This window comes from Copadichromis virginalis, linkage group LG13, assembly GCF_057382275.1.
Source record: "Copadichromis virginalis isolate Kocher_CV1m ecotype Utaka linkage group LG13, C_Virginalis_male_GT1.1, whole genome shotgun sequence".
In the NCBI taxonomy this organism is placed as follows: domain Eukaryota; kingdom Metazoa; phylum Chordata; class Actinopteri; order Cichliformes; family Cichlidae; genus Copadichromis; species Copadichromis virginalis.
This window is the reverse complement of record NC_140630.1, coordinates 880,289-905,605: the sequence shown is the minus strand read 5'-3', so window position 1 is coordinate 905,605 and position 25,317 is coordinate 880,289. Positions and strand designations below refer to the sequence as shown.

The 25,317-nt window shown below is 42.6% G+C and overlaps 1 protein-coding gene across 1 annotated transcript; it reads left to right on the top strand.

Moving 5' to 3' along the window:
- Positions 1–11,452: 11,452 nt before the first annotated feature.
- LOC146694832 (uncharacterized) lies at positions 11,453–24,882 on the top strand. The gene is made up of 3 exons (XM_085478501.1): positions 11,453–11,684; positions 11,913–16,623; positions 24,850–24,882. The coding sequence occupies exons 2-3, from the start codon at positions 12,112–12,114 to the stop codon at positions 24,880–24,882; spliced, it is 4,545 nt and encodes a 1,514-aa protein (XP_085334627.1). The 5' UTR covers positions 11,453–11,684; positions 11,913–12,111.
- Positions 24,883–25,317: the final 435 nt, after the last annotated feature.

Below are 25,317 nucleotides of genomic sequence, written 5' to 3'. Positions count from 1 at the left end.
CCCTCAGTGTCTTGAAAAGTTCATTTTCAAACTCGCGCCCTTGGTCGTGGTGAAGTCGTGCTGGGTACCCAAAGCGCGGAATGAACTCTCCAAAGATTCGCTCAGCTGCTGTCTTCCCAGACTTGTTTTTGGTGGGGTACGCCTGGGCAAACCTGGTGAAGTGGTCCACGACGACAAGAATGTATTCATATCCCCCCCGGCTGGGCTCCAGGTGGAGATAGTCGATGCAGACCAGGTCCAAAGGCGAGGTGGATGTGATGGTGCCCATTGGAGCACGTACTTGGGTTGTTGGCTTCTTGCTAATGATACATCGGCACTTCCTGGTAACATAGCTTTCTATGTCCCGTTTCATGTACGGCCAGTAGAACCTCTCTCTTTGTTAGTTTGACTTTCCCCTCATCCACATGGGCAACATGAGCACTGAACTGTTTTGCTCGGGGTGTGGAACCTAATCTCCGGTGACGCTCAGATTCTTCACTGGTCACTTTCATTGCATGTTTCAGAATCATCTCATCTGTCACTGACTGGTTCGCCAGCAAGGGCTTCAGCTCTCTTCTAATATCATTGTCCTTATGTCCGATCCCCTGATAAACTGTGTGCAAGAAGACACCTTGAACTGTTTCTGGGGTATATTTAATCTCAGAATCAGTCTTTTTGGACTCAAAAAGAACTCTTTGTTTTAGGCCAATTATGCGGTAGAGAAATTGTTGTGTTGTTTCATTTTCTCTCTGTTTGGCACAAATCAGTTCCTGGAACAGCTCTGTACTACTCCTTTCTCCAAGATGGGACTGCAGGAATCCTTTTAACCCGGCAACTGTCATGTCATCTTTATTAACTAACATGTCCTTGAAACTGCCTGGTTTAATTATTTTTAACACCCCTCTAACAATCTCAGATTCTGTAAAATTCTCTTTTAGACCCTCCTCTATCTGCCTACACACACTGTTGTAGCTGATGTCTGACATGTGATCTCCTACTTGGCCTCCCTGAACCTTGAACTCACGTCTCGGAAGATAAGGTAGGTCTTTGAGGGAAACTACAGGGCCTGGGGGAGGTCTAACATTACTTTGTGAGGTGAGTTGTTCTTGAGCTTGCTGTAGTGCAGGAGTTTTTACTAAACCTTGCAATGTCCTACCAACCTTCTCATAGTCCGAAATCATTTTAAGGAGTTCTTCTTGTGGGATGTTAAGGCTAGAGTTAGACTGATCCATGTTTACTTGAGCTGCATTGAACTGGCTGGGCTCTGAGGTAGGGTGGGGTGCACGCTCTGGCGTCCGTGTTTCCACATCTGTCTCCACGGCACTGGTCTGGTTGTCGGTAGGATTCAGAAGTTCATCTACCATGTCCTTTAGCGCTAACAATTCCCCCATCCCACTGTCCTCAGCTTCTAACATTGCCTTGCTGTAGATGAAGGAGTTGATGTACTCGAAGCTTCCTTCTGCATCATCACTTGATAGCTCTGACAGATCCTTGCCTGGTACTGGACCCACCTTTGCAGCAATCTCAAAAAGCTGATCCGGCATCAGCGCGAAAAGGCCCTTCCTGATGTCCCACACCAGGCTCTTCCTTACGCCGTCAGCCATGATGTCCTCCTTGTTGCTCTGCGATGGGTAGTTCTAAACTGGATCTTCCCTCTGTAGTGGATAGCAGCTCCTCCGCTTTACACCAACTCTCCTTGGACCATCAGCTCCGCAGCAGGTCTTATGGATGTGTGAGGATCAGCTCCATTGATGATGTGGAACCAATCCCCGTACGGGCCACCAAGAATCTGTAACCGACCCAGAGTTTGGGCCGGTAAAACAGATTAAATGTTCCTGCAAAACAGGGAAATGATGAGACAGAGACGACTGGTGAAGTTTCTCTTTGCCTCGCTTCTGCCATATTTATTTATACAATCACATGTATTTTTAATTTGCAGCATCACCATTCTCTATATACAACAGAAATAACAGTAAAACCATCTGTGTGTTCAAGCTGCAATACCACGATCTTTACATGGGAAACAAGAATACTTCACGTGTAGTGACCTTCAAATCATTTACTCGGTTATTCTCTCCGAATGACAATTCAAAACAATATGAAATGCATGTTCAAATACATTTTTACCTCTCTTTAACTTTTAACCCAAATACCTATGTATTCTGATTGTTTTAACCAACATACCAGTGCTTGGTCTTAAATCAATTTAGCTTAGTGGCTCACAAATACATGAAAGAGTCATGTGTATGTCGACAGGCTTAGCTTTAGCTTTAACATTCTCAAAATCACTTTTCAGAACCAGTAAACAGTCGTTTTTCACTGCCAACAGCAGATTAACATTCATATTCACAATATCAGGACACAACAAGGAGCTTATTCAGCTAAACGACCCGAAATAAGTGAAGAAAGGAAACCAAAATGGCGCCCGCGGCTGGCTGGGCTTTGGCATTTTTTCAGTCCTTCTACTTCATAAAACGTAACCAATAACAGCGTTTACCCGCTGATTTATACCCCCACATTTAGCTATGTTTCTTATCAATATTTTACAACCGTTTTACTATAGTTTTACCGGTTACAAACCTGCAAAACAGGGAAATGATGAGACAGAGACGACTGGTGAAGTTTCTCTTTGCCTCGCTTCTGCCATATTGGAGAGGAGGACCTATGACCTCGCTATTCTGTCTCACTGAACAATGCGCCACCCGGAGGCTGGGGGGTGCAACTACCTCATTACACATGGTTCACTTCGGTGACAAGTCTCTCTTTCTTTTAACAAGTACTACTCCTGATGTGACCACACATTAGTGTGTCACACGCTCCCTGACAAATGGAAATGGCTCCTGACATTCAAAAATACAACCATTTTCCAAAAGTAATACAGTCAAATACTCAACATGGCATATGTGCAGGGTAAGTATATGGCCCAGCTGGATAAGGCACACAAGATGCAAACCCTGGGCTAAATGGTACAAAAGGTGTTAGTGTCCATGGCTGGTATGGAAAGAATGGCGCAGCTAGTGCAGATACTATGGCCTGTGGCTGTAGAGCCGGTTCTCCCAGTGACTCATAAGTAAACACTTGTCTAGGTCTCCTTTCTCGGGCTGACCTTCTTAACTCAGTCTGTGGGTCACCTGCTGGCATCTGTGGTAGCGCTTGGCCAGGTAAAGTGGACCTTTCACATCCTTCTTCCAGACAATTTGGCTGTGCCTGTACCTCAGGGACAGGGGGCATCTGACTGTCTATTCCTGTCTGTTCATGTTCGCTGGAGGTTCTTTCTCTTTCACTGTCTCTAGTTGGTAACTGGAAGCGGTTCCTTTGGTCCTCAGGGCTTTGGCTTGTTGGGGGTACGCCAGATTGACTATAATGGACGTCTCTTTCAACATGTCTAGCCTCTCTGGGGAACCTAAACCAGTACCCTCCTGCATCCTCATCAGATTCTGAGTCACTAGAATCGCTTTTCTGTCTGTTTTGTTCACTTAACTCCGCTTCTCTCTGTCTAATCGGTTTCTTAGGTGCCTGCTCAGATCTCGGAGGCGGAGCCTCAACTGGGAGGTCGTTAACCAGTAATAGGAGGTTACGGTGTAGGACCCTGGTTTTACTTCCATCACTGCCCTCCGAATAGACTGCATAAACTGGATTATCACCTATTTGCCCTTTAACCAAATAAATGGTTTTCTCCCAGTAAGATCGCAGCTTCCCTGGTCCCCCACGTTCACTGCAGTTCCTTACGAGGACCCTATCACCAGGCTGTAACACTACACCCCTCAGCTTTTTATCATAGAAAGACTTGTTTTTGATACTAGACAACCTACTTTTTTCACTGGCTATCCTGTACGCTTCTGTCATTCTTTTCGCCCACCTGTCTGTGTAGCTTTTGTGTGACATTATCTGCTTCTCCCCAACGTGTCGCTAGCGATCACGTAGCACATCATTATATACCAGCTAGCCCAACTTCAGTAACCCTACAAACGTCACTGCTGTTTAGTTTCCTGTCTTCATTTATGTTGGAAGTGATAGCAGAGCTGTACGTTTGATTTTTTTCAGAAATCTCTCAGTCAGAACATGCTATATCATGCTTAGGTAACTAGCAAAAATAGCGAGCTAACTTCCGCTAGCTTCCTGCTAACTTCTAACTCCGTTAAATGTAATACATTTTGTTTTCATGGATGCCTGGAAGTTAAACTTCATAGTTACACCTGGTAAAGCAGCAACGCTGATCGTTTTATTAAAGATGAAAGAATTTAGACAGTTTTTAACTCTCAGTGATGCTGCAGTGTTCGTTTGACCTGAAGCGTACGGAGTTTAGGACCCAGATTTAAGAGCATCTTAGTTCGAAAAATACGACAATCCGGTTGTTCAGTGATGACGCGACGAATCCTACTTCCGGGTCTAAAGTAGTCTGCGTTTAATATGGCTTTTGTGTTGTTAACATGTTTAATGTTATGTATTTTCTTCTATTTGATCTCAAAAAGCTCCTAAAACAGTCAGTGATCACTGTTGACCTCCCTCGGCTTTTATTACCACTAATCATTTATTTAAGCTCAGTTTTTTTTAAAACCTTAGGATGTAACTACAGCCCAGCCCATGCAGCAGTATATGAATGACTAACCTCGTATTGTGGATGGATTATCTCAGTTGTTCTCCTGGCTGAAGGTTGGTCCTTTTACAGCATCCTGCCATGCGATTACATTTGTTCCTGACCACCGAGAACACTCACGTTAACTTTTATCCAGTGGAAAAAAAGTTAGCTTGTTTATATTATGCTAACATAGTAGTGTCGCTAGCGGTCACGTAGCACATCATTATATACCAGCTAGCCCAACTTCAGTAACCCTACAAACATCACTGCTGTTTAGTTTTCTCCATCCATCCATCCATCCATCTTCATCCGCTTTATCCGTGGCCGGGTCGCGGGGGCAGCAGCCTAAGCAAAGAGGCCCAGACCTCCCTCTCCCCAGCCACCTCCTCCAGCTTATCCGGGGGAATACCAAGGCGTTCCCAGGCCAGCCGAGAGATATAATCTCTCCAGCGTGTCCTGGGTCTGCTCCGGGGCCTCCTCCCGGTGGGACATGCCTGGAACACTTCACCCAGGCGCCCAGGGGGCATCCTTGTCAGATGCCCGAACCACCTCAACTGGCTCCTTTCGATGTGGAGCAGCAGCTGCTCTACTCCGAGCCCCTCCCGGATGGCCGAACTTCTCACCCTATCTCTAAGGGAGAGGCCAGCCACCCTTCGGAGGAAGCTCATTTCTGCCGCTTGTATCCGCGATCTCGTTCTTTCGGTCACTACCCACAGCTCGTGGCCATAGGTGAGGGTAGGGACGTAGATCGACCGGTAAATTGAGAGCTTCGCTTTTACACTCAGCTCCCTCTTCACCACGACGGACCGGTGCAGCGTCTGCATTACTGCAGCTGCAGCCCCAATCCGTCTGTCGATCTCCGGCTCCCTTCTCCCATCACTCGCGAACAAGACCCCGAGATACTTGAACTCCTCCACTTGGGGCAGGAACTCATCCCCGACCCGGAGTGGGCACTCCACCCTTTTCCGGCTGAGAACCATGGCCTCAGATTTGGAGGTGCTGATCCTCATTCCCGCTGCTTCACACTCGGCTGCGAACCGTTCCAGTGCGAGCTGGAGGCCCTCACCCGATGAAGCCAACAGAACCACATCATCCGCAAAAATCAGAGATGAGATTCTGAGGCCACTAAAGCGAAAGCCCTCCGCCACTTGGCTGCGCCTAGAAATCCTGTACATAAAAATTATGAACAGAACCGGAGACAAAGGGCAGCCCTGGCGGAGCCCATCACCCACCGGGAACGAGTCCGACTTATTGCCGGCAATGCGAACCAAGCTCTTACAATGGTTGTATAGGGATCGAATGGCCCGTAGCAATGGGCCAGACACCCCATACTCCCGCAACACCTCCCACAGGACACCCCGAGGGACACGGTCGAATGCCTTCTCCAAGTCCACAAAACACATGTAGACTGGTTGGGCAAACTCCCATGCACCCTCAAGTATCCTGGAGAGGATAAAGAGCTGGTCCAGTGTTCCGCGACCAGGACGAAAACCGCATTGTTCCTCCTGCATCCGAGGTTCGACGAACTCTCCTTTCCAGCACCCTGGCATAGACTTTCCCAGGGAGGCTGAGGAGTGTGATCCCCCTGTAGTTGGAACACACCCTCCGGTCCCCCTTCTTAAAGATGGGGACCACCACCCCGGTCTGTCAGTCCACAGGTACTGCCCCTGATCTCCACGCAACATTGCAGAGGCATGTCAACCAGGACAGCCCTACAACGTCCAGAGCCTTCAGGAACTCGGGGCGGACCTCATCAACACCAGGGGCTCTGCCACCAAGGAGTTGTTTAACTGCCCCAGTGACCTCGCCCCCGGAAATTGGCGGGTCATTCCCCTCATCCCCAGACTCTGCTTCCTCCTCGGAAGACATGTCAGTGGGATTAAGGAGGTCCTCGAAGTATTCCTTCCACCGCCTGACAATTTTCTCAGTCGACGTCAGCAGCGCTCCGCCAGCACTATACACAGTGCAGGTAGAGCAACGCTTTCCCCTCCTGAGACGCCTGACGGTTTGCCAGAATCTCTTCGAGGCAGTCCGAAAGTCTTTTTCCATGGCCTCTCCGAACTCCTCCCACACCCGAGGTTTTGCTTCAGCCACTGCCCGAGCCGCATTCCGCTTGGCCTGTCGATACCTGTCGGTTGCCTCCGGAGTCCCACAGGCTAACCAAGCCCGATAGGACTCCTTCTTCAGCCTGGTGGCTCCCTTCACCTCTGGTGTCCACCATTTGGTTCGGGGATTACCACCACTACAGGCACCAACCACCTTGCGGCCGCAGCTCAATGCAGCAGCTTCGGCAATGGAGACGCTGAACATGGTCCATTCTGACTCAATGTCCCCAGTCTCCCTCGGAATGCTGTTGAAGCTCTGCCGGAGTTGTGCGTTGAAGATCTCGCGGACTGGGGCCTCTGCTAGACGTTCCCAGCACACCCTCACTACGCGTTTAGGTGCACCAGGTCTGTCCAGCGTCCTCCCCCGCCACCTGATCCAACTCACCACCAGGTGGTGATCAGCTGACAACTCAGCCCCTCTCTTTACCCGAGTGTCCAGAACATATGGTCGCAGGTCTGGTGATACGATTACAAAATCGATCATCGACCTACGGCCCAGAGCGTCTAGTTTTCTGTCTTCATTTATGCTGGAAGTGATAGCAGAGCTGTAAGTTTTAATTTGTTTCCAAAACCCCGCAGTCAGGACATGCTATATTGTATTTAGATAGAAGCTAGCGAGCTAACTCCCTGCTAACTTCTAACTCCGTTAAATGTCATAAATTCCGTTTTCATGGATGCCTGGATGTTAAACTCAATTGTTACACCTGGTAGAGCAGAACGCTGATCATTTTATTAAAGATGAAAGACTTTAGACAGTTTTTCAACTCTCAGTAATGCCATAGTGATCGTTTGATATATGGACCTGCAGCGGAGTTTAGACCCAGACACGGCCAGTGACGTCAGACTGAACAATCTGATAACGACGGCCGCTTGCATGTTCTGCAAAAAAATGTGCTTTGTCGTGTATCTGACGGACAAACACCAAACCAGTTCCACATCACTGAAGTTGCACCATTTTTACAAACCAAATCTGGTTCAGCTGTTTCACTCAACAATCGGCCATGTGCGTATGAAAACAAAAGCACTGTGCATGCGCATTTTACTCATATTCTATCGCGATATTTCATTTTCCTATCGTTGCCTAACATTATACCGGTATTACCGTGAATGATATAATATGGCCCAGCCCTACACACGGGTGTTCACAGACACAAACTACACCTTTCTTGGCTGCTGCCTCAAAGCACACTGTGCACTGTTGATCTTGCGTGCTGCACAATAACATGTAATATTTAGTATTTACTGTTAGCTAGTTTATTGTGAGTGTGTTGTGTTTATTATGTTGCTTTTTTTGTTTGTTTTCTCTTCTGTATTTTCTTATCTCCATACAGGTGATCCAGGTGTTTTCTTTTTTTTTCTTTCCTTTTTTTCTTCCCCCCTTTTTCACCATCTCTTCTCTCCTCTGTTTTTCTTTCTCTCTCTCTTTTTCTGTCATTCTTTCTCCCTGTCCTATCCAACCAAAAATCAAGTAAAATAAATACATACATACATAATAAAGGTCAATCAAATGGACCAATATGGCAAGGCCACGATGATCCAATTGGTAAAGTAAAGCCGGTTGGCATCTTTCTTGGCCTTCAGACAATCCGGTCGTTAAGTCTGACGTCACTAGCCGTGTCTGGGCCTAAACTCCGCTGCAGGTCCATATATCAAACGATCACTATGGCATTACTGAGAGTTGAAAAACTGTCTAAAGTCTTTCATCTTTAATAAAATGATCAGCGTTCTGCTCTACCAGGGGTAACAATTGAGTTTAACATCCAGGCATCCATGAAAACGGAATTTATGACATTTAACGGAGTTAGAAGTTAGCAGGAAGTTAGCTCGCTAGCTTCTAGCTAAATACAATATAGCATGTCCTGACTGCGGGGTTTTGGAAACAAATTAAAACGTACAGCTCTGTTATCACTTCCAACATAAATGAAGACAGAAAACTAAACAGCAGTGACGTTTGTAGGGTTACTGAAGTTGGGCTAGCTGGTATATAATGATGTGCTACGTGACCGTTAGCGACACAGCTATGTTAGCATAATATAAACAAGCTAACTTTTTTTCCACTCGATAAAAGTTAACGTGAGTGTTCTCGGTGGTCAGGAACAAATGTAATCGCATGGCAGGATGCTGTAAAAGGACCAAACTTCAGCCAGGAGAACAACTGAGATAATCCATCCACAATACGAGGTTAGTCATTCATATACTGCTGCATGGGCTGGGCTGTAGTTACATCCTAAGGTTTTAAAAACTGAGCTTAAATAAATGAATAAAAGCCGAGGGAGGTCAACAGTGATCACTGACTGTTTTAGGAGCTTTTTGAGATTAAATAGAAGAAAATACAAAACATTAAACATGTTAACAACACAAAAGCCATATTAAACGCAGACTACTTTAGGCCCGGAAGTAGGATTCGTCACGTCATCACTTAACAACCGGATTCTGATGGCTAAAGATCCAAACGGGACAGGCAAAAAAAAAAAGAAAAAAAAGAAGAAAAAAAAAAGAAAAATAGCCAGAGATAAATAATAACTAATAATTAAATAGTGACTGATGAAGAAACACCCAGTGCATCAAATCAAATCAAATTCAAATTTTATTTGTCACGTACACAGTCATACACAGTACGATATGCAGTGAAATGCTTGGACAACTGCTCGTGACCTAAAGAAAACAAAAAAGGAAAAGGCTATGAATAAGATAGGAAATAAATATGAAAAATTAAAAAGGGAAATAAATATGAAAAATTAAAAAGGGTAAATTTTACTAGGAAGGAATAAAATATAAATTAAGGTTAAAAAGGAAATAACTGTACAACACAAATTAGAATGAAGGGTAAATTTAACTGGGAAAGAATAAGATAAAATATATAAATTAAAGTTGAAAATAAAATAACTGTACAACAAAATACACAATATAGAACTATATAAGAATGTATGAAGAAATATAAATAAATATATACACAATAACAGCAGCATATACACAATAACAGCAGCGTGATTTAAGTAATGAAGTGAAAACAATGTCCAGAAAGTCCAGTGTGTGTGTAAGAACTGTATGTGTGGGTCAGTACTGTGTGGTGGTGTGATTGAGAGACCGTATCGCCTGCGGGAAGAAGCTCCTCCTCAGTCTCTCTGTGTTGGTCTTCAGGGAGCGGAATCGCTTTCCTGACCTCAGCAGAGAGAACAGTCTGTTGTTGGGATGGCTGAGGTCCTTCACCATCTTCCTGGCCTTGGTCCAGCACCGCCTGCTGTAGATTGAGTGCAGGTCAGGGAGCTCGGAGCGGATGGTGCGCTCAGCTGACCGCACAACCCTCTGTAGAGCTCGTCTGTCCTGCATGGTGCTGTTCCCGAACCAGGTTAAGATGTTTCCCGTCAGGATGCTCTCTATGGTGCACGAGTAAAAGTTCCTGAGCACCTTGGAGGGCAGTTGGAAGTCTCTCAAGCGTCTGAGGTGGTAGAGACGCTGTCGGGCCTTTTTCACCACGGTGTTGATGTGACAGGACCATGACAGGTCCTGCGTGATGTGAACTCCGAGGTATTTGAAGCTGTCCACTCTCTCCACCGGGCACTCGTTGATGACAGGGGTCTGGTAGTTCCTCTCCTGCTTAGTGCTGAAGTCCACTATCAGCTCCTTTGTCTTACTGACGTTTAGAAGGAGGTTGTTCCTCTGGCACCAGTTCTCCAGATTCCTAATCTCCTTCAGGTAGGCTGTCTCGTTGTTATCAGAGATCAGGCCCACCACGACGGTGTCGTCAGCAAACTTGATGATGGTGGTGGAGCTGGTAGTGGCCACACAGTCATATGTGTACAAAGAGTACAGCAGGGGGCTCAGAACACACCCCTGGGGGGCTCCAGTGCTGAGAGTGGTGGAGGCTGAGACATGTCCGCCCATCCTTACTGCCTGTGGTCTGCCAGTTAGGAAGTTGGAGATCCACTGACACATAGATGAGCTGAGTCCCAGATGCTCCAGCTTGGTGGTGAGTGTGGAGGGAATTATGGTATTAAATGCAGAGCTGTAGTCTATGAAGAGCATTTTAACATAATTCCCCCTTCTAGTGTCCAAGTGAGTGAGTGATGTGTGGAGGAGATGAGAGATGGCATCGTCTGTGGAACGATTTGGACGGTAAGCGAACTGTAGTGGGTCCAGTGTGTCTGGTAGTGAAGAAATGATGAAGTCTCTGACCAGGCGTTCAAAGCACTTCATCACTACTGAGGTGAGGGCTACAGGGCGATAGTCATTGAGAGAAGCAGGGTGGGGTTTCTTCGGGACAGGAACAATGATGGACTCTTTGAAGCATGTGGGGATCACCGACTGAGATAAAGAGATGTTGAATATCTCAGTGAACACAGGAGCTAGCTGGTATGCGCAGTCTCTGAGGATACGACCTGGGATGCCGTCTGGTCCTGCTGCTTTCCTGGTGTTCACTCTTCTAAAGGCTCTCCTTACTTCATGCTCGGAGATGACGAGCACGTTTCCGGTGCTGGCAGTATCTTCCTGTCTGCAGCCGTTAGCGCCGCTAACACTAGCATCGTTGGAGTCCTTAGCTGCAGCCTCGAAGCGAGCATAGAAAGTGTTCAGCTCATCTGCCAGAGTCACGGCCGCGTTCGTCATACCGGTTGTTGGTGCTTTATAGTCCGTTATTGTCCTTAGTCCCCGCCACAGGCTCCTAGAGTCACTCTGTTGGAGTTGTGACTCTAGTTTCCTCCCGTAGCGCTGCTTCGCCTCTTTCACCGCCCTCCGCACGTTATATGACGCGGCTTTGTACGGGTCCATGTCCCCCGTCGTGAGTCCCGTGTTGTAGGCAGTGTAAATGACCTTTAAATTTGTAAATATTTTTACGTTTGTTTGAAAGGCTCTTCGGTTTTATTTTGAAATCCATGCTTTTATTTTGAAACAGGAAACTGGCACAAAACCGTTAAAGGGCTGTTAGTAACGTTTCTTTTAGGATATGGTAAAATAGTGTGCCTTAAAGTGAAAAATATGTACGTTTACTTTGCCAATTAGTACCTGGCTGACAGTGGCACAAGGTTTGTTAATGTTTCCTTTAACGGAATAAGTTACATGCAATCAAAATGTCGTTTAATAGAGTTTATGTTGTTAACCTTGACCTTGACCTTTATGTGTAGTTGTAAGTTAGTGAGGTGATATAATGAATTGAGTGATGTAAATTTGATGTATATGCTATATGTGAGCAGGAGAAATTTGTTTCCTTTGATCTTATGGTATTAATATTGCTGGTTTTGTTTTGCTCCTAGCTCTTACGGTGTCTTCACTGAATGTTTCAATAAAAACATTTCCAATAAAACCTCTGTGAAGCATCAGTATAAGAGACCATCATTCAGCCAGGGATGCTACAGTAAGAGCTTCAGCCTCACGAGTTTCACCTGACTGCCAAAGTCTATGATGAAAGAAGAGGGATTCATTGTGATGGTCTAAATGTGACACTCGCTCAAAATGGAAGCATCTCAGATATTAACTGCAGAAGCAGAAGGCTCAGATCAAATAAAAGACATCTGTCAAGCAAGCAAGGATGAGGAACTTCGCAGATCTGATCGCCCAAGAAATCCCACGGAGAAGATGCTTACATTTCAGAGAGAGGAGGCATACAAAAGGGAGAAGCGGCTCATGCACCTTTATGATCAATGGAAGATACAGGCACGTAAGGCAAGAAATCAGCTAAAGCTAGACATTCCAGAAAGTGAAATCGCAGCTCTCATTGATATCTTAGAGAAATGCATGAATGATATTACGGACATTTATGTACAAATCAGAGATCACCTCACACCATCCAGTGAAACGAGACGTCGTGTTGATGCATGTGAGGCCGTAACAAAGGACATTATTAAAATTGCATATGAAAGAATATCAGGCATAGACGAAGACTATGATAGTGAAGCAGTCAAAGAACGCCTTCGTGAGCTCCTTAACAGAGACTATGCTCATTCCATATATGGATCCACAGTTTCACCTCCAAGTCAACACACTATAGACTCCATTGTCGCAGTAAAAAGAGCAGATGCTGCAGCAGAATTAGCAGCAAAGGAAGCAGAATATGAGTTGTTATTGGCGGAAGGAAAACAAAAGGAAAGGATCCAGCTCTTAGCAGAGCGACAGAAAAGGGATCTTGAAGCTCAAAAACATGAACTAGAAAGACTAAGGGCTGAAAAGGATATAAGAGCAGCACGAGCAAGATTGTCAATTTACAACCAAGATGTAATGCAGGAGGGCAGCTTGTGCTCTGCTAACAGCAAACTAAGGAACCAGGAACATATGCACCCACATCAAGCTGTGTCTCTGGCTCCAGTTCAGCATCTCATAAGATTTCCAGCTTCACCTCCACAGACAGATGTGTCCCACTTAGCTCAAGCAGTACAAGACAGCATAGCCATGAACAGACTTCCAATGCCAGAGCCACCTGTATTCACCGGCGACCCAATCCAGTTCATTGAATGGAAATCTTCATTCATATCCCTCATAGATAAAAGGAACATATGTTCAGCTGACAAACTGCATTACTTGAGAAGATATGTGGGAGGTCCTGCACGAAAGACACTTGATGGTATCTTTTACAGGGAGGATGATGAAGCGTATAAGGATGCATGGGATCGCCTTAATAGCAGGTACGGTCAACCATTCGTCTTGCAGAGAGCTTTCAGAGAAAAACTAGCTAGCTGGCCAAAGATCCACTCAAAGGATGCAGAACAACTCAGAGCATTCGCCGACTTCCTACATGCATGTCAGCAAGCCATGCCTCATATTAAAGGGCTGGACATTCTGAATGACTGTGAAGAGAACCAAAAGCTGGTCCAAAAGTTACCTGAGTGGGCAGCTTCAAGGTGGAACCGCAAGGTGACCCAGTTTATGAAGGACAGACAGGAATTTCCAGCCTTTCAGGACTTTGTCAACTTCATGTCATTAGAAGCAGAGATTGCCTGTAACCCAGTAACTTCCCTCCATGCATTACGTTTATCAGACTTACCTGCAGAGAAACATCATCTGAAAGAAAGGAAAAATAAATCTACTGTTCTCCATACACAGACACTTACAGAGAATGAGAAGAATGTACCATCCAAGACAAGCTTAAAGCCCCCTTGTACATTCTGTCATGATAACAAACACCGCCTACATAGTTGTCCAGAGTTTAAAGGAACGCCTCTGGAAGAGAAAAGAAAGTATGTAAGGGAAAACAAACTCTGCTATGGTTGTCTGAAACCAGGCCATAATGTTAAAGACTGCCGCCACAGACACTTATGTGATATCTGTAAGGGACGACACCCAACTTGCCTTCATGACGACAGATATTCCAACATGAATGCTGTGTTAGCCTCTAATCAGAATACAGACGAAGCAGTTACGACATTGTCTCTCAATACAGAGACTGAGCACACATCTATGACTACATCCATGATTTTGCCAGTCTGGGTTTCCTCTTCCAACAACCCAGGAATAGAAAGGCTTGTCTATGCTCTGCTTGACACCCAGAGTGACACTGTGTTTATTGATGAAGATGTTAGTCGTAGCTTGACAACCAAGACCTATCCTGTAAGGCTAAAGCTAACCACCATGATCGGAAAGGACACAGTAACACACAGTGAAAGAGTCTCGGGTCTCAGAGTGCGTGGCTATACCTCCACAAATCACATTGATCTCCCTCCTGCCTATACCAAAGACTGCATACCAGCGAATCGAAGGCACATTCCTACCAGTGAAATGGCGAGGCATTGGAATCATCTCAAAGCAATAGCAGATGATATTCCACCACATTTAGACTGTGAAGTTGGTCTTCTAATAGGTTATAACTGCTCACAAGCACTAGCACCAAGACAGGTCATCCTAGGAAGAGATAATGAACCTTATGCAGTCCGCACAGACCTAGGATGGAGCATCATAGGCTGCTCACCACCTCACCTTGAATCTCCTCCTGTCGCCAACATATGCCATAGAGTAACTGTCAAAGAGCTTCCTCCAGTGACGCCATCCGATGCCATTAAAGTACTTGAGTCTGACTTTAAGGACATCAGCAAGGACAGCAGAACAGTGTCTCAAGATGACATCCTCTTCCTCAATATGCTAAAGGAAAGCATTTACATGAATGCCCATGGTCACTATGAGATGCCTCTCCCTTTTAAAGAGAGACCCTACCTTCCCAACAACAAGCAGTTAGCTATCATCCGGCTCAACCATCTCAAACGAAAGCTGCTGAACAACAAGAACTACAAGACTCACTACGTAACGTTTTTGAATGAGGTAATTAAAAACAATGATGCTGAAGAAGTTCTCTGTGAAGAGAAGGAAGGTGAAACATGGTATATTCCACACCACGGAGTTTATCATTCCAAAAAACCAGAGAAGCTCAGAGTGGTTTTTGATTGCTCGGCTAAGTACAAGGGAACTTGCCTAAATGATCATCTCCTGTCGGGCCCAGATTTGACAAATACTCTAACTGGTGTTCTTATCAGATTTCGACAGAACCGTGTTGCTCTGATGTGCGACATCGAAAGGATGTTTCATCAGTTTCATGTGCGCGAAGCGGATAGAGACTACCTACGTTTCCTGTGGTGGAAGGATGGAAACTTCAGTGTGGAGCCACAGGAATTCCGTATGAAAGTTCACCTTTTCGGTGCTGCATCTTCACCGGGATGTGCCAGCTATGGGTTGAAACATCTCGCTAAGGAGAACGAGAGCCTGTTTCCTCTGGGCTCCCAATTCATTATAAGGGACTTCTATGTGGATGATGGTGTCACAAGCATAGCAGATGTAGATGAGGCTATTCAGCTTGCAAAAGAAGCCCAAAGGCTCTGTGCTATGGGTGGTCTGCAACTACACAAATTTGTGTGTAACAATGCGAAGGTGCTTGAGAGTATAGCACCATCTGAGCGTGCCACTGAAGTAAAGGCTCTTGATCTTGCCTTTAGTGATTCATCGCTGGAAAGAGCCTTAGGAATCCACTGGCACATTGAGTCAGACAGTTTCAGGTTTCATGCCCATTTGAAAGACCAACCAGAAACCAGGCGTGGTATACTATCCACTGTTGCCTCTCTTTATGATCCACTTGGGCTTATTGCTCCTTTCCTGCTAACTGGGAAAAGGGTTCTTCAAGAAATGTGTAGGCATGGTACAGGTTGGGATGACCCACTCATCAGTAAACTGCAACCAGTCTGGAGATCCTGGAAGAGTGATCTGGCAAATTTGGATAAAATCACCATACCCCGATGCTATGTACCAGCTGACTTTGGAAAGGTCACAAAGAGAGAGCTACATCACTTCTCTGATGCAAGCACGTATGGTTATGGCCAGTGCTCATATTTGAGACATGTGAATGGAAATGGAACTGTTCATTGTGCTCTGATTATGGCAAAGTCCAGAGTTGCTCCAATCAAAGCTGTGACCATCCCCAGGTTAGAACTGACTGCTGCTGTTGTATCAGTTGCAGCAAGCAATACTCTAAAGGAAGAACTGGGAATTTCAGGGATTGACGAATACTTCTGGACAGACTCCAAGGTTGTACTGGGGTACATTAACAACGAGGCACGTCGCTTCCACACATTTGTATCAAATAGGATTCAGAAAATACATCTCAGTACAACTCCTCAGCAGTGGCGATATGTTTCTACTGACAAGAATCCTGCAGACCTTGCTTCGAGAGGTTCTAGTGCAAGCAAGCTTCTGACATCGAACTGGTTTACTGGACCCAAGTTCTTATGGGAGAAAGAGGTATCACCAGAGGTAGAGGTAATCCCAGAAATCCCAGTTGGGGACCCCGAAGTTAAAAGGGTTCAAGCACTAAATTTGGAGTCTGCAGAACAAGTGACTCTTTCAGACCGCTTGTCAAAGTTTTCTTCATGGTGTAAGGTCAAACAAGCTGTTGCGCGACTTCTTCGCCGAACCAAGAGTGACAAGTCAACAAGTCACAGCACAGTTCAGGAGCGAGAGGATGCACAGCGCATCATTGTGTGGATGCCGGAGGCATCCACACTATTGAGTTCCTGTTTCTCTTTATTCTTTATCCTTTATTGTGTGGATGCCCTCAAGGCATCCACACTATTGAGTTCCTGTTTCTCTTTATTGTGTGGATGCCCTCAAGGGCATCCACACTATTGAGTTCCTGTTTCTCTTTATTCTTTATTATTCCTGTCGCTTCCGTACGTTTTTTGAGTTCGAACTACTCCCTCAGTTTTCAGCCGATTTTCTCCGTTCAAACTCTAAACTCTTCTGCTCTTTCTGCTAATGCCGGCTATATCTTTTGGTGTTTATTACTATTATACTTTTTAAAATATTACACTTTTTTCCTTTAATTTGTCCCATTGAAATGAATGGGAAACTTCCACAATTCTGCTAAAACTTTCTTGTCTTTGAAACTTAACTACTGCCTCATACTTTCACCTAGAAACTCCATTCAAACTTTAAAATGTTCTCAAATGATTGGGCTATTCCTGTGTGATTCAGCTTTTTCAGATCTTCTACCGTTTTCATCTTATCCCTCTTTGAGTTTTCAGTTGCAAAATTGTGATTTTTCAGAAAATACATGTGTTGCTATGGTTGCTATGCAATTAACTCCCAGTGCACACTCGTCTGTTCTGAATTTTCTCTTCATGTCTGAACAACTTCTTGCTACTCGCTCAATTTCCACTCAACTTCCACAAATTATACATCAAAACGTAGGTATTTTTGCTGGCTTTAAGACAGTGTCACTATAATTATTGTGAGAGTTACGGTTTTTTCACAATTTGCCTTGAAGTGACACAAGGTCTAAAAACTCCCCATTCAAAGTCTATGGGGAGGTTGTGAAACTCAGAGCTGAAATACTGAAACTGAAGGCATTTTCAAATCGTCATATCTCCTTAACGAAGCAAAGTTAAGACATGAGGCTTGTCCCCGTATATCTTCAGACACTCCTGACGCTCACAATTCAAGAATTATTTTCTCGCCTATTACCGTTCTGAGATGAGTTAGACTTGTTTGAGGGGTGGAAACCTGTCCTCCTCTCATTTTTCAAATTCCGAAAATGAAGCCGTTTCTTCTCCGCGACGGAGATACAAAGAGCTATGTAAATCGCAGTCAAAGTACACCAAAGTCCGCTGATTCACCCAGTGCAAGAATTATGCTTCTATCCCACCTAGTTTTTGAGTTACACGACGTTTTGTTTTGCTCCTAGCTCTTACGGTGTCTTCACTGAATGTTTCAATAAAAACATTTCCAACTAGAAAAATTTGCATTTCCTGCGAAAATGCAGTGTGGATGCCTTAACGGCTGAAGATATCTGCTGAAAAAAGCTGAAAAAGTTGAAACAAAAAAAAAAAAAAGATGCCCTGAGCAGGATTCGAACCTGGCCCTCCTGGTCAAAGGGCAGCTATTTAGCTCACTGAGCAAAACACTTTCTCACCAAGAAAAGGTGGAGAGATTGACAATTGTGCTGAAATGAGCAGAAGCTACTGAGAATTGTGCTGATAACAGGTGGAAAGGCGGAAAATTTTTCAGAAGAGGTGAATAAGCAGAATTTGGGCAAAAATAAAGGGGTGAAAATTCTGCTGAAAAGAGGTGAATGAGCAGAATTCTGCTGAAAAGAGTTTTTTTCTGAAAACAGCAGAAAAAACTGAAAATTTTGCTGAAAAGAGTTGAATGAGCAGAATTCTGCTGAAAAGAGGTTTTTGCTGAAAAAGAGTTGAAAAAGTTTGGATTTGTGCTGAAAAGGGGTTAAAAAAACTGAAAATTTTGCTGAAAAGGGGTGAAAAAGATGAAATTTGTGTTGAAAAGAGTTTAAAAAAAGTTTAACTGTTAAGTGAAAGAAATGTTGCCATAAGCTGGATTTGAACCCAGGCCTCCCAGTCTGAGAACGGATGCTTATCTCACTGAGCTAAAACACAGCTCAGCCCATCATGCAAAATCAGTGACCACATTGATAATGTGTTCCATTCATTTCAATGGTCAAAAGTCATAACACACATCAGCAGAAATAGCAGAATTTTTTAAAGTTTAAACATAGTATTTCTGCTAAAACTTAGTATTTATACTAAATAATATTTTTTTCCTGCCAAATCATAGCATTTGTGCTGGAACACAGAAAGTTCTGCCAAATCATACAATTTGTACTAAAACATTATTTATGATTAAGCAGAAACACTGGGACTTGGTAGAAATACTATGATTTACATGAAATACTTTGACTTAGCAGAAGTACTACAATCTAGGAAAAAAGTACTACAGCATAGCAGAAATTCTATCATTGAGCAGAATTACTAGGATTTAGAAGAAATACTAAGATTTGGCACAAACACTGATGTGGCTCAAGAACCTTTATTGTGCAGTTATACTATGATTTGGAAGAAATACTATACTTTGGCACAAATACTATGATTTGGAAGAAATACTATGTTTTAGCACAAATACTATGATTTGGCTCAAATACTATAACTATCCTCGGTCAGAAGGAGAGGCTGACATCCAGGGATTAGATTACCACAGGTGGAGTTTATTGCGGTCAGATGGATGGTACAGGGAGGTATGGCATACAGTAGGAGGATGTGGAGAGGTGATATGGTGTGGTTTCTATGATTAAGAACAGGGTATGCATTACAACATGCATACAGATTAAAGATTAAGAAAACTGGCAACAAATTCCTCCACTACAAATCAGTCTGATGCCACTTTTTACAGGGTTCCCGTTTACTAAGGCACTACCCAAAAGGCGCCACAAGAGGGCACTCCAACACAAGAGATGACCTATTTACACTGATGCACTTAGTAAACAGCCCCTACTTAGCCACTACATAATACAGTGATATTACAGTATACAAATTCACACAAATACTATGATTTGGCAGAAATACTATGACTTAGTAGTAATACTATAACATAACAGATTTCCTAAAAAAAACTATGAAATTGCAGTAATTCTATGACTTGGCAGAGATACTACGTTTTAGCACAAATACTATAACAACGCAGAAATACTATGACTTAGTAGTAATACTATAACATAACAGTTCAATGTTCTTGCACAAATACCACAATATGGCAGAAATACTATGTTTTAGCACAAATACTGTGATTTGGTATAAATACTATGATTTGGCACACATACTATATTCCGCAGATACACTATAACATAACAGATATTCTACAACTTAGTAGTAATACTATAACATAACAGAATTATTATTTGGGCACAAATACCACGATTTGGCAAAAATACTATGATTGGGTACAAATACTATGATTTGGCAATAATACTGCATTTTAACACAACTACTGAGATTTGATTGAAATACTATGATTTAGAAGAAATACTATTACTCCATACAAATACGATACTTTGGGACAAATACTATGTTTTGGTTCCAATACTATGATGTGCAACAAATACTATGATTTGGCACAAGTACTATGATTTAGTACAAATACTATGATTTGGCAGAAATACTATGACTTAGTAGTAATACTATAACATAACAGATTTCCTAAAAAAAAACTATGAAATTGCATTAATTCTATGACTTGGCAGAGATACTATGTTTTAGCACAAATACTATAACAACGCAGAAATACTATGACTTAGTAGTAATACTATAACATAACAGTTCAATGTTCTTGCACAAATACCACAATATGGCAGAAATACTATGTTTTAGCAAAAATACTGTGATTTGCTATAAATACTACGATTTGGCACACATACTATATTCCGCAGATACACTATAACATAACAGATATTCTACGACTTAGTAGTAATACTATAACATAACAGAATTATTAATTGGGCACAAATACCACGATTTGGCAAAAATACTATGATTGGGTACAAATACTATGATTTGGCAATAATACTGCATTTTAACACAACTACTGAGATTTGATTGAAATACTATGATTTAGAAGAAATACTATTACTCAATACAAATACGATGCTTTGGGACAAATACTATGTTTTGGTTCCAATACTATGATGTTCAACAAATACTATGATTTGGCACAAGTACTATGATTTAGTACAAATACTATGATTTGGCAGAAATACTATGCCTTAGTAGTAATACTATAACATAAGAGATATACTATGGTTTTGCAGACATACTATGTTTTTGCACAAATACCATGATTTGGCACAAATGCTATGATTTAGCAGAAATACTATGATTGGGTACAAATACTATGATTTGGCAATAATACTGCGTTTTAACAACAACTACTGAGATTTGATTGAAATACATACTATGACTTAAAAGAAATACTATGACTCCATACAAATACGGTGCTTTGGCACAAATACTATGATTTGGCAGAAGTACTATCATTTAGTACAAATACTATGATTGGGCAGAAGTACCATGTTTCAGTACAAATACTATGATTTGGCAGGAATACTCTGGTTTAGCAGAAATACTCTGATTTAGCAGAAGTACTATCTTTTGGTAGAAATTCCTGCTAAAAGGTACTATTTCTGCGTTTTAGCATAAATACTGTAATTTGGCATAAATACTATAATTTGGGATAAATACTATGATTTGGCACATATAATATATTCAGCACATACATTATAAAATAACAGAAATATTTGGCCCCAAAACCATGATTTTGCGCAAATACCATGATTTTTGCAAAAATACTATTATTTAGCAGAAATACTATGATTTGGCAAAAGTACTTAGATGTAGTAGAAGTACTTTGCTTTAGCAGAAATACTATGATTGAGGAGTAATACTTAAACATAGGAGAAATATTGATACACAGACACACATACACAGAGAGTAAAGGGAACAGGAGCTGTGGAGAGTCTGGGCTTGGTATATGTAGGTCAGTTAAATTAGCTGCACCTGCTGTAGTCAGCCCTTACACACACAGACACAGAGAGAGGTGTGAGTTTTCTTCAGTGTATTTCTGACATTCAGGATTCCCCTCGAACAAATGGCCATAATTTCCTAACCGTAGAGGCTAGAACGGTCATTCAGACATCGTTTTGTTCAGAAGAGATGGGGGAATCTTCAGGTCTTCATAATTCAGAGATAAAATATAAATTATTAAAGATATATGACTTGTAATACACTGTAACTGAGTAGAGGCGAAGCAAAAACTGCATTGACTTGCTCTCAAACAACCTTTGGTAACTCTAAATCTATATGGAGCATCAAAATCATTCTTTCACCGTAAGAAACAGCAGGCTTTGGTGAACAGTCATGGAAATTTTCAGGGCTCTGTGGAAATCCATCAAAAAGATATGATGAGAGAAAAAAGTGACTCATTTCCAGAATTTGAAATCTGATGAAATCTGAGCGAGGGACAAATTTCCTACCCTCAAACAAGTCTAACTCATCTCAGAACGGTAATAGGTGAGAAAATAATTCTTGAATTGTGAGCATCAGGAGTGTCTGAAGATATACGGGGACAAGCCTCATGTCTTAACTTCGCTTCGTTAAGGAGATATGACAATTTGAAAATGCCTCTCATTACAGAAATCCAGCGGTGATTTTGAAACTCTCCATTGAGTTTATATGGAGAGTTTTCACACTTTGTGTTACTCTGAGGAGATTTGCAAAATATCTATGAGTCCCACAACAATGATAGGGACATTTTCTGAAAGCCAGCAAAAATACCTACGTTTTGATGTATAATTTGTGCGGCTTGAGTGGAAATTGAGCGAGTAGCAAGAAGTTGTTTGGACATGAAGAGAAAATTCAAACAGTTTCACTGTCCCCTCTGAGTTAATTGCATAGCAACCATAGCAACGCATGTATTTTCTGAAAAATCACAATTTTGCAACTGAAGACTTAAAGAGAGATAAGATGAAAAAGGTAGAAGATCTGAAAAAGCTGAATCACACAGGAATAGCCCAATCATTTGAGAACGTTTTAAAGTTTGAATGGAGTTTCTAGGTGAAAGTATGAGGCAGTAGTTAAGTTTCAAAGACAAGAAAGTTTTAGCAGAATTGTGGAAGTTTCCCATTCATTTCAATGGGACAAATTAAAGGAAAAAAGTGTAATATTTTAAAAAGTATAATAGTAATAAACACCAAAAGTCATAGCCGGCATAAGCAGAAAGAGCAGAACAGTTTAGAGTTTGAACGGTGAAAATAGCACAAAAATTGTGGAAGTAGATCCACGGCGAAAAGTGTACGGAAACACCCGGAATAATAAAGAATAAAGAGAAACAGGAACTCAATAGTGTGGATGCCTATTAAGGCATCCACACAATAAAACCTCTGTGAAGCATCAGTATAAAAGACCATCATTCAGCCAGGGATGCTACAGGCAGCGGTGCGGGATCTCAGAGTGTCGCGGATGGTTTTATCCACCCACGGCTTCTGGTTGGGAAACGTTGTGATAGTCTTTGTCTCCACGGTATCATCCGCTAGTTTCCCGATGAATCCCACAACCGCTTCCGTAAACACGTTGACATCATCATGGGAATCCCCGGCAACCTACGTCTATTGCAGAATAACTAAGGGAGGATTCAGGGTCACCTGGTCCAGCCCTAACTATATGCTTTAGCAAAAAGGAAAGTTTGAAGCCTAATCTTGAAAGTAGAGATAGTGTCTGTCTCCCGAATCCAAACTGGAAGCTGGTTCCACAGAAGAGGGGCCTGAAAACTGAAGGCTCTCCCTCCCATTCTACTTTTAAATACTCTAGGAACAACAAGTAGGCCTGCAGAGCGAGAGCGAAGTGCTCTAATAGGGTGATATGGTACTACAAGGTCATTAAGAGAAGATGGGGCCTTTCTAAGATTTTCAGGGCCGAGTACAATAACCTCAGTTTGATCTGAATTAAGAAGCAGAAAGTTAGCGGCCATCCAGGTCTTTATGTCTTTAAGACATTCCTGCAGTTCAACTAATCGGTGTGTGTTATCTGGGTTCTGTCTGAGAAATCAGACAGATAATAATAATATTAAAATATTATAATAATAAATTTGCCCAGATTTCTAGAAATGATAGCTGCTCCATCTAAAGTGGGATGGATGCCATCTCTCCTAACAAGACCAGGTGTCCTCCAGAGGATTACCCAATTATCAAGTTTTTTGGACACCACTCAGCAATTGGTCCGATTGGGGAGGAGACCAGCGACAGCGAGTCTGACATTGTTTTGTTACACATTGAATCAATATTAATTTTAGTGGCCTCCAGTTGTTGGAACCGGGTGTCATTACTGCCGACTTCAATCATATTTTTACATTACATGGAGAAATCTTTTGAATACCAGGGCGCTCATGCACACAGGTGTACACACGGGTCTTCAAAGACACAAACGATATCTTTCTTCGCTGCTGCCTCAAAGCACATTGTGCGCTGTCGGTCTTGCGTGCTGCTCAATAACATTCAATATTTGTTATTTACTGTTACTTACACTTATCTAGGTTATTGCTGTGGTGTTGTGTTTATTGTGTTGCTCTCTATTTGCTTGTTTTTCTTCTTTCAACAGGTGATCCAGCTCATGTTTTTGTCTTCTCTCACTGTCCCTCTTCCCCTATGTTTTTCTTTCCCTCCCTCCCTTTCTTTCTTTCTTTCTTTCTCTTCCTTCCTATCCCCCAGCCATGTCTGTCCTGTCTATAATAACAAAATAAAATAACATAAATAAATAAATAACATAAATAAATAAATAACATAAATAAATAAATAATAATAACAAAGGTCAATCAAGTGGACCAATACAGCAAGGCCACGATGATCCAGTTGGCAAAGTAAATCAGTCGGGTGTCTTTCTTGACCTTCACACAAAAATTCAAATATTCAACAGTTTTAAATTCCCTTCAGTGTCAACTATCTCTCCTCTGACAGTCACCTGTCTGCTTTCTTCTTCTTTTTGCTGTACTGTCTTCTCCTCATAAAATAAGTCATCCTGTGAAGAACTGGAGAGTGTGCATTAAGGATATTCAGATTTTGTCATAATCAGTCCCACTCTTTACTTTTTACTTACTTTTCTTGAGCAGGTAAGTTTGAACCGAGCCTTTACTGATTGATTTAATGATGCATTCTGTCATTTTCTCAGAAAAAGCAAACAAAGATTGTTAATCAGATGCTGTGTTGTTAGGAAACCACTAATAGGTTATAGAAAAGGCTTGGCCTACCGTCTTGTCAGGTGTAGTGTATTTTGAGTTGCTGGCCTCCCATATAAGAAATGAGACATGTATTTAAGTGTTAACACTTGTGTTTTTCACAGTTTCAATAAATTATTGAGAAATGTATCATGTTATGTCTTTTTCTGTTAGCTTGTTGTGGAGCCGAGACAGTATGGCGATTGAGGATTTAAGCATTAATACGTATTAAGGTCCTCCTTTACTGGTGTCTAACAGGTTTCTGTTCAACACTGTATGCTACAGTCATTCCAGCATCAATATTTGCTGTATTTCTGTTGTATTTCTGGCATCAAGGATGTTAAACAGAGAGAGGCACAGCCTGCTGTGTTTCTAACCACTCCCGAAATATTTGTCCTGGTTAAAATACAGTCCATCTGTGTTTTGACAAATGGCGGGCTGAGTGTTGAGAGGGGAAACGATACAAAAAACCCCACATGATTTATTTTCAAAGCTTTTATGATGCTTTTCCATTGTTCCCCTCATGCTTTAGTACGGATGCACACCATGACTGCCAATGGGGACGAAACTGTTGCAGAGATACAAAGGAACTGCTCAAATTACACCTGTGACAATTACTACAGCAAGGCCCGCTGTCCATGG

Excerpts from the sequence above, each read along its gene's own strand:
- LOC146694832 (XM_085478501.1), top strand. The coding sequence starts at position 12,112 with ATGGAAGCATCTCAGATATTAACTGCAGAAGCAGAAGGCTCAGATCAA. Across the intron at positions 16,624-24,849 it reads TCATTGTGTGGATGCCGGAG|CTTGTTGTGGAGCCGAGACA; the intron begins GCATCCACACTA and ends TTTTTCTGTTAG.